At 39.4% G+C, this 9,338-nt stretch overlaps 1 protein-coding gene across 3 annotated transcripts in view; it reads left to right on the top strand.

Annotated features, from left to right (window-relative positions):
- Positions 1–5: 5 nt before the first annotated feature.
- Positions 6–9,338, top strand: part of LOC142465632 (olfactory receptor 11A1-like) — a 70,282-nt gene continuing 60,949 nt past the window's right edge. For 2 of the 3 annotated variants that reach the window (XR_012787936.1, XM_075569750.1), the window contains exons 1-4: positions 6–87; positions 542–656; positions 1,937–2,511; positions 5,228–5,429. Coding sequence is in view for 1 of the 3 variants with exons in the window: in XM_075569750.1 (XP_075425865.1) it covers positions 5,373–5,429 (57 nt within the window). In the remaining 2 variants the exon portion in view is untranslated. The remainder of the gene's footprint in view (positions 88–541; positions 657–1,936; positions 2,512–5,227; positions 5,430–9,338) is intronic. The other variant, XR_012787937.1, reaches the window with a different exon arrangement.

Raw genomic sequence — 9,338 nt, 5'->3', positions numbered from 1 at the left:
ATCTGTCAAGTTTCACACGGGAGACATCGGAAGACAGGTAGATAACACCTCCCCTCCAGTATAGTACCTTGAGGGACTGCGGATCAGGTAAGATCCCAGGTGGGATTGCTGCTTTGGAAATTGTTAAGAGGGGGCATCCTGACACTGGTTAATGTGTTCAGAAGTCATTCACGTCTGGCTTTTTTTTTGGTTCGGTTAGTGAGGTCAACACACACACACACACACACACACACACACACACACACTACTTTTCGAAATAAACCTACGTTTCTATGAAATGTAAGTTGTTTTTTTTGCGGCCCACCTAGACTTAAACCTTGTTTATTTGGCCCTTGTTAGCATTTGAGTTTGACATGCTTGTACTACACTATGGTTTTTTTGCGCTGTTCTTTTTTTGTTTCTACAATAGTTAGCAGTATGACCAGGGCAGTAACCCCTGAAGGGACGTGTATCAGATCAGTCTTGGGGCTGTGTGTGGGGCAGCCATCTTGGGATAACATGTTTTTCTTTAACTCCTTTCCTAATGCCTTGTTTATGACAGACACTTCCTTGTCCTGAGTCACCTCCCTATACTGAGGGCCTTGCTACAAGGGACACTTCCCTGTACTTGAAAATAACAATGGAGTCTACAGTATCTTAACCTAACTACTCACTGCGTAGGTACCTAGTTTGATCTCTGCTCTCAGCCTCTCTGTGTCTCCAACTGTCACTAACTGTCACTCACTGTCCTAGAACCCTCCTGCTCATTTCTCTTGTCTCTGGGCAAGAAAAGGGGCGGGGCTTAAGCTCCTGCCTGGTGATTGGCAGAACACCATCACCAGGGGGGTGACTAGGATGCTCCTGTAACCCTATATAGTAACCCCAATGGGGAGGGGGTTACAACTATGACACAATAACAATATTATAACACTATAACACAATTCTATAACACTATAACACAATATACTAACACTATAAGACAATGCTATAACACAATATTATAACACTATAACACTATAACACAATGCTATAACACAATATTATAACACTATAACAATATGCTATAACACAATAAAACAATATTATAACACAATATTATAACACTATAATACTAAGACAATGCTATAACACTACAACACAATATTATAACACAGTTTTCAAACACTATAACACAATGCTATAACACTATAAGACAATAACACAATATTATAACACAATGCTACTTTATATATGTATATATGTCTTTATTTAGATAGCACCATTAGTGTACATAGCGCTTCACAGCAGTAATACATGTGACAATCATATAAATAACAAATAATACAAATAACAGATCATGGGAATAAGTGCTTTAGACATAAAAGTGACATTTCGGAAGAGGAGTCCCTGCCCCGAATAGCTTACAATCTAATTGGTAGGTAGGAAGAACATACAGAGACAGTAGGAGGGCATATTGGTAAGTGCGTCTGCAGGGGGTCAAGCTTTATTGTAAGGTCCGGGGGAACACCTCTCTCTAAGAGAGTTCCTCCCGCGACTTTACTTACCCGGCACGCTCCGGCTCTGCTGTCTCGCCGCCACGAGCAGGATCCTCCTTCCTCTTCCCTGATCCCCGCGGTGGTTTCGGAACGCGCGCATGACCACAGACTTTTACGTCCTCTAACAGGAGGAGCTCCCACCTCCAGCTCAGGCCGCGCGTACCTCTCCCGCGCGGCGCACGCGCCTGATGCGTGTGCACCGCCCACAAGTCTCGCGTCAAGCTATCAGCTGTGGCAATCTTTCTTTCACCAATCCCTGTCTTCCTTGGGGCCGCTCCCCCGTTACTCCTCCTCTTCCTATTGGTCCTTCTTCCTATTTATACCTTGCTCAGCCATTCCTTCTTTGGCTGAGCATAGCTTTGTGTGACCTGTGTTACCCACGGTCGTGCCTGCCTTAGTTCTTGTGTCTTTGTCTTCCCTAGTGATCTCCTGTGTACTGAACCGGCTTGGCTCTGCACCCGCTCTGGACTTCGACCCTTGGCTTACCCTCTGACCTTCCGAACTCTCCGACCCTTCACCTCTGCTTACGGATTCCGACCTGCTCCCGGCTCTGGACCCCAGGCTCTCGGTACCGACTATTCTTCTGGAATCTCCATATACATCCGACGAGTATCTGAATCTTCACCTTCACTATTGCACAATGATATAACACAGTAACAGGCTGTAACAGTGACATATCCCTGTTTAAATAAAGCAGCCTCAGACCTCTGAGAATCCAACAGAGATAGTTAATTGCAGCCACTCAATTAACTAGTCTTCACCTGGACTAATGAGAGCTCTGTAAAAAGCCTCATGTGAGACACAGGAGAGAGATTCCTTAGTTCACATTAAGGCTGACAGAATGAGAGCAGAGAAGCCTGCATACAGACACTGTCTTGAGCACAAAGGCTGTGCTGAGATCAAGACATTTAGACACCCAGAGACCTACAGTATATTTCCTGGAAACAGAGGACACAGGAACCTGCCAGAGACTGACATGAAGGGCCACCTGCTTAAGGTACCTCCTGAGACTTTGGGGTGATAGACTGATAATGCGAATATCCCTCCATTCCTGCAGATAGGGTCTGGGGAAGTAAGTTAGCCCTTACAAAGGGATAGGGGTTTGTTAGTTTGTTGTTTTTGTATGTTTTGCCTGGATAAAGGAACAGGCTCAATAAAGCCAAGATATCCTTTAACCCAAATCGGTCTCCATTATATGTACCTCTGCACACATCTCTTACACAGGCATTCGTGATAATTATATGCAAAAGAGGCATTGCTCCTAACAGGGCCGATCCATTAAGGTAAACACAGCGACTTTGTGTTACATTAGTTAGGCATAGCTAACCCTGGCATTACTCACACTCTGACCCTGAAATGGGGATTTTACAGGGTCTGGACGGATGTAATACTATAGTTAGGGATGATGTAACCTGATTCACCTCCCTATACTGAAGGCCTAGCTACAAGGGACACTTCTCTGTACTACAAAACAATAACAATGGCTTCTATCTTAACCAAACTACAAAATGTGTAGGTACCTAGCGTTATCTCTGCTCTGAGCCTCTCAGTGTCACCAACTGTCACTAACTGTCCTAGAATCTTCCTGCTCATTTCTCTTGTCTTGTCTCTGGGCAAGAAAAGGGGTGGGGCTAAGATCATGCCTGGTGATTGGCAGAACACCATCACCAGGTGGGTTGACTAGGATGCTCCTTTAACCCGCTATAGTAACCCCAATAGGGGCAATTTGGTCACCTCCAATCTCGTGTGTTAGGGAGAGATTATTAGGGTTATTGTTCAGTTTATGAACAAATAGTTTGTTCAATGCTAGTAGTCACCACCCCAGACCTCTAATGACAGGCATCCTGGTGTGCCAATTCCTAAGAGTCAAAAGGAACTGTATCACTGATAAAGAGTTGGAGGTACAAGCGAACTTAATGAAAGATCGTTCAAAGGCCAGAGGGTTCTAATAATATCAAGAAGGCATACCACAGAGCTAAATACACTACTCGTGTCACGCTTCTGGGTAATAAGAAAACACCAACTACGGATAAAACAGTCAGACTAATAGGCATTTTTAACAACCAATGGCGGCCAAGTCATAACATACTTCAGAGACATTGGCATGTCCTGGAAGATTCCGACCTATGACAGGTTTTACACTCTAAGCCATCAGTGGTAAGCAGAAGATCGGCTAATCTTAAAGACATTCTCATGCATAGCCATCTTGAGCCTTGAAGACAAATCCACCTGGCTGGCAAGGAGACAAAATGGCACCTATAAATGCCAGGGGTGTAGAGCATGTCAACATATGCAGGTAGCCAGCAATTTTAACAACTGGAACAACTCTAGGACCTGGTGCATGAGGAATTCACCAACTGCAGAACCACCGGTGTCATATATCAGGTGGTCTGCTCCAGAAAGTATATTGGCAAGACATATCGTCAATTTAGATGGAGGATATTGGAGCATATAGGGGATATCCGCAATAACAGAGATACACCCCTGGCGAAACACTCTAAATGACAACAAGATGGTGATTTTTTCCGTCTTATTTTCAAAGGGATAGACCACATTCCAGAGACCATTTGACAGGGGAATTGGGACAAGGAACTTTAAAACCGCGAATCCAAATGGATTTATACTTTGGGCACCTTGTTTCCACAAGGTATGAATGAGGGATTCGTCTTTTCACCATTTATATAATTCATGAGGTGATATCCCTTATCTCCTCATATTCCCTTGCCGTCTATACGTGTATCAGCCACAACTGTTCACACCTCACGTACAGATACTGAGTGTAATCTGATTTCCCAATGTGTAAAGGTTAAACAAATATACCTAATTTACTAGGATGTGTAGAGATATCTATACACTATTTGTGGAATTGGGTACTAACTAGTGCATCTGATAACTGTTAATTCATTCAATATGCTCTGTATATGTACATCTAAAAATTATCGTGGTCAAGAGCATATTATTATCTAATGTACCTTCTGACCATTTGAAGACTTATGGTCTAAATAATATAATATAGTACATACTGTGACGGTGAAGGGGTCAAACATAGGATCACTTGCAGATCCATGTATCTTATTAAATGCAATTGTGAGCGTCTATATACAGTATGTCGGCAAAAATGACACGGGTGCTTAAACAACGCTAGGGGCCCTAGATAGGGATACATCCCTGCTTAGGAGGGAAGCTTACTGGATACATTTCTTGGGTACCAGTAAGGGAGGTGGACTTAGCGAACAACAAAATCTGAAGTGTTTCCTTGACTGGCGCTCATTTTCTGTTTCAGTAGTGGACTCACGCCTCTGTACCTCCGTCATCTTTGATTCATGCTGGAAGTTTTACTAGGGATGTGGAATGAGTGATATTATTAGCTAGCTCAATGTTTGTTCTGCTTTCTCTTTCTATGTTGGTGGTGATTATATGTTAGTTGGTTAATGTTTGTTTTTTGTGATTGTCAGTCCTTTTTAGGTTCTGTATGGTCTATTGTGTTTAAAGTTTACAACTTTAAATATCCAGATTATTTATTTCCTTAATGATTAAATGTTGTCTTTTTGGATGATTTTAATACAGGTATATAACCTGAATACTGGGGTTTGTACACTGGGACACTTATAGTGGGATTGGTCCTCTTTCTCGGTTCTTTCACAGTTGGGTTCTGGTATCCACCTCACTACTGCCTTGCCAGATGGACTCACGTTGCTCTATTTTTCTTGTAGAGCGTCATGTTTACGTGCAACAGAGGGGGCAGACTCGGACTCCCTGCTAGACACCGGCTCTCTGGTGGAGCGCCGTGCTCATGTGCGGGATGCCTGCTGACAGGCAGTTGGTTTTGCGGATGCGTGGGTCTCCGTCAGCGCTGTGATGTCACAGGGGGGCTCGACTTTCGCGCCATTGGGCAGCTGCAGTGAGGTGAGATGGGTGAGTACCTTAGAATTCATAGAGCACTTTTTTTATTATTGTTTAACCCTCACCTTGACAAAGACTGCATGGCAGGTGCAATGGTGGTTGTTTTTTGCTAAATAAATCACTTAATGATTGAGTCTGTGTGCCTGGATACAGCAGGAAACAGCTCTAATGATAAAGCCATGGCTAGAAAGTATAGGAAGCTCATTTGCATATCACTACGCAGAATACTCAACTGTATTTTAACAACTATATGATAAGTGACAATGAGATAACGTATTATATGAAAATCAGATGTGAACTAATAATTAGGAAAGAGACTTGTTTTTATTTCTTGTTTTTCTTCTTCTTACCCTTAAGAGACCTTCATGGAAATGTTTACAGATGCAGAAATCCATAAGGATTTCTCTCCCTATGTTGTTAGAAGTATTAAAAGGTTACAAAAGCAGCACAGGCAATATACTGTACCACCATACCAGCCTGCAGGCAACATCAGAAGGAGCGGCTCAGTGAGCAAAGACACTGACTGAGAATGAGTTTTAAGCAGGGGAACCTGGTTAAATTTCTGGCATCAACTCCTTGTGACCTTGGCTGAGTCACTTTATCTCCCTGTGCCTCAGGCACCAAAATAATTGTATATATATATATATATATATATATATATATATATATATATATATATATATATAAATAACGGAAATAGCCGTGTTAGTCCAGTTGCGATAGTGCAGAATAAATTAGTTCTTCAGTATTCGGTGATACCTTTTTTATTTACACTAGCAATTTATGTCATAGGACAAGCTTTCGAGAGTTTTCCTCTCTTCTTCAGGTCAAAATTACTGATATACAAAGGTTTCTACAACTTAGACAGGGATTGAGAAAGAAAAGAGAAAAAAAAAGGAAGAATAAAGAATTCCAGGCACTGGAAGGGTGTTAAAACTGAGATAAGGAAGGTCAGCATTAGGGATGGGGGTGGCTGTGCATCCACAGTAGCACAGTGGGGGGAGAGGATGTTGGGGGGGGGTGAAGGTATGGGATGGCACAATGGCAGGAAGGAACATTACAACAAATTATGATAGTGTGTGAGAAACCCCATGTCTGCATTAAGTCCACTTGTTTTGGTGTCAGAGTCTTATCATTCTGAGCTCAAATGTTTTCCGTTCTTGGGTGCGTTTAAACATTCCAATGAGGATTTTGATTTTTAAATCATTAATGAAATGATCTGGTTGTGAGAAATGATGTCCCACAGGTGAGCAGTATCTTCCTTCTTCGTGGTGTTGTATAGCGTGTCTGTGCATATTCATTCTTCCTTGAAGTTTTTGGCTGGTTTCCCCAAAGAATCAACCTTGGTCACATTTGTAGCATTGAATCATATAAACCACATTCCTGGATGTGCAGCAGTATGATCCTTTAACATTGAGAGTTCCATTGTTGTGACTGGCTGTGGGATCTTGGCATATATGTTTGCAGAGTTTGCAACGTGTGTTGTTGCATGGTTTTGTGCCATTATCAGTGTCTTTAAGTTCGTTAAGAAGTTTTCTGCTGACTAATTTCTGTTTGAGGTTTGGTTGTTGCCAAATGAGTGGATGGAAGAACTTGAATATATATATATATATATATATATATATATATATATATATATAAAGAAAAAAGAAAAGAAAACAGGCGCACACCTAGTGCATTAAAGGTTAACAATAATTTTATGGAACATTTAAAACCACTCACAAGTATAGCGGTTTTTCAATGCAGTTATGAGATAGGCCCTCATAAGCCAGTGGTGACGTTCGAGCCAGCAATGGTGTCCTCTCGTGCGCGGTCTCCTTCTACCGGAAGTGACGCTCACCCGGTCTGGTGTCCCGCACAAAACGGAAGTCCCTCCAGGAAACCGAGGCCTCGTCTGCCTGCCTCTAGCTGCTGCACCACCAATAGAGCCAAACGATGTATCCACTGATCTGCTTCGCCGAGCCTCCCACAAGCTGCGTTCCTCTCAATCCGCTCTCAGTGGGAAAAATGCCTGCTCTGCTTTAGCCACGCCCTACGCGTTTCGTCATCGATGATGACTTCTTCAGGGGAACGTCACCACTGGCTTATGAGGGCCTATCTCATAACTGCATTGAAAAACCGCTATACTTGTGAGTGGGCATTTGTCTGGTTTTAAATGTTCCATAAAATTATTGTTAAACTTTAATGCACTAGGTGTGCGCCTGTTTTCTTTTCTTTTTTCTTTCATAGGTATTCCTAGGGAGTTGTGATCCCTCATAAACGGGCTGCCTATACCTGGATGCATTTATCTGGAACAGGACTCTGTGACTTTTAAGGTTTTAAAAGTTTTTTGGAAAAAAAGTTTTTATTTTTCTAATATTTTTTACATTTTTTCATTTAAATATTTTTTTTTTTATTCAGGTTATTTCCCATATAATAACTTATTTTTCCATATATATTTTTTATAATAATTTTGTTATATATACTTTGTATTAAAATCATTACTGTTATTACACATTTTATCTTAGAACTACATAGGGTTACTCCATTAGGCGCTCCTTTATTATTTTTGTTTTGTATATATATATATATATATATATATATATATATATATATATATATATATATATATATATTAGACAAAAATATATATATTAGACAAAAATATATATATTAGACAAAAAAAATATATATATTAGACAAAATAAAATATATATTAGACAAAAAAATATATATATTAGACAAAAAAAATATATATATTAGACAAAAAAATATATATATTAGACAAAAAAAATATATATATTAGACAACATTTTTTTATATATATTAGACAAAATATATATATATATATATATTAGACAAAAAAATATATATATATTAGAAAAAAAAAATATATATTAGACAAAAAAATATATATATATTAGACAAAAAAAAATATAAAAAAATATATATATATATATATAAATTTATTCATATACACTTAATCATGCATTATACACTAATATTCACATTTATTTACACAACACATAATATATATATTTATTAGATCACAGTACCTACACATAATTTCTATAATAGTTTTATGCACAAAATTTAAAATCACAATTCAAGTCACCATCGCTTCCTTTTCTCTGTCGTTGCTTTGGATCCATCTATTTTGCCTCCTCTGACTCCATACTGGCATTCAAACAATGGGTAAATATCCTGGTGACAAATTAGTTAATTATTCTGGTGGTAATTATTGATCAATGTATCTGGTGTCATTGGTTCAAATTGGATATTACCAATTTATGTTGTTTTCTAAGTAGTTTTATAAACAATTATTTATACAATGTGTCATTCAAATAGTGATCTCCTTGTTTGAGATGTCATCAACAATCAAGTGATATAGATCTGACCATATCAAATATATTATAATTCAATGAGTTAGTTTCTAATATATTCTTTAGATTGAATTATTGGAAATTATTTCAAGTCAAACAATCATGATGCATTTTCTAGTGCTGTTTGTTTGTTGATTAATCCTGAGATTATCCACTCATTATTTACATTTATAACATCAGCAATGTTGCTTTATTTCAGAGTTTGTACATCACTCCTCAATTATCAATGGGGTCCTCATAATATCTGCTATCCGTGTAGTCACATTCATATATACTGTATAATTGTTCCATTCAAATTGTATATATATATATATGTGTAATTGACCAAATTGACTGCTATAATTCAATAATCCTTTATTGGCTAAATTGCTGGTTACCTCCCTATAAATACTGAGTACTTATGCTTGAAGGGCATCCCCAGAAGAAGTCGTCATTTGATGACGAAACGCGTAGGGCGTGGCTAGATTCTGGCCGTTATTTGCCCACGAGCACTGGTGCAGGTTGACTGTAGAACTTTGGCTCCCGTGTGCTGCTCTCCCGGCTTACAACCTCATACATT

Source organism: Ascaphus truei, chromosome 14 (assembly GCF_040206685.1).
Source record: "Ascaphus truei isolate aAscTru1 chromosome 14, aAscTru1.hap1, whole genome shotgun sequence".
NCBI lineage: Eukaryota > Metazoa > Chordata > Amphibia > Anura > Ascaphidae > Ascaphus > Ascaphus truei.
Note: the sequence above shows the minus strand (reverse complement) of the source record. Positions and strands in the feature narration are given on the sequence as shown.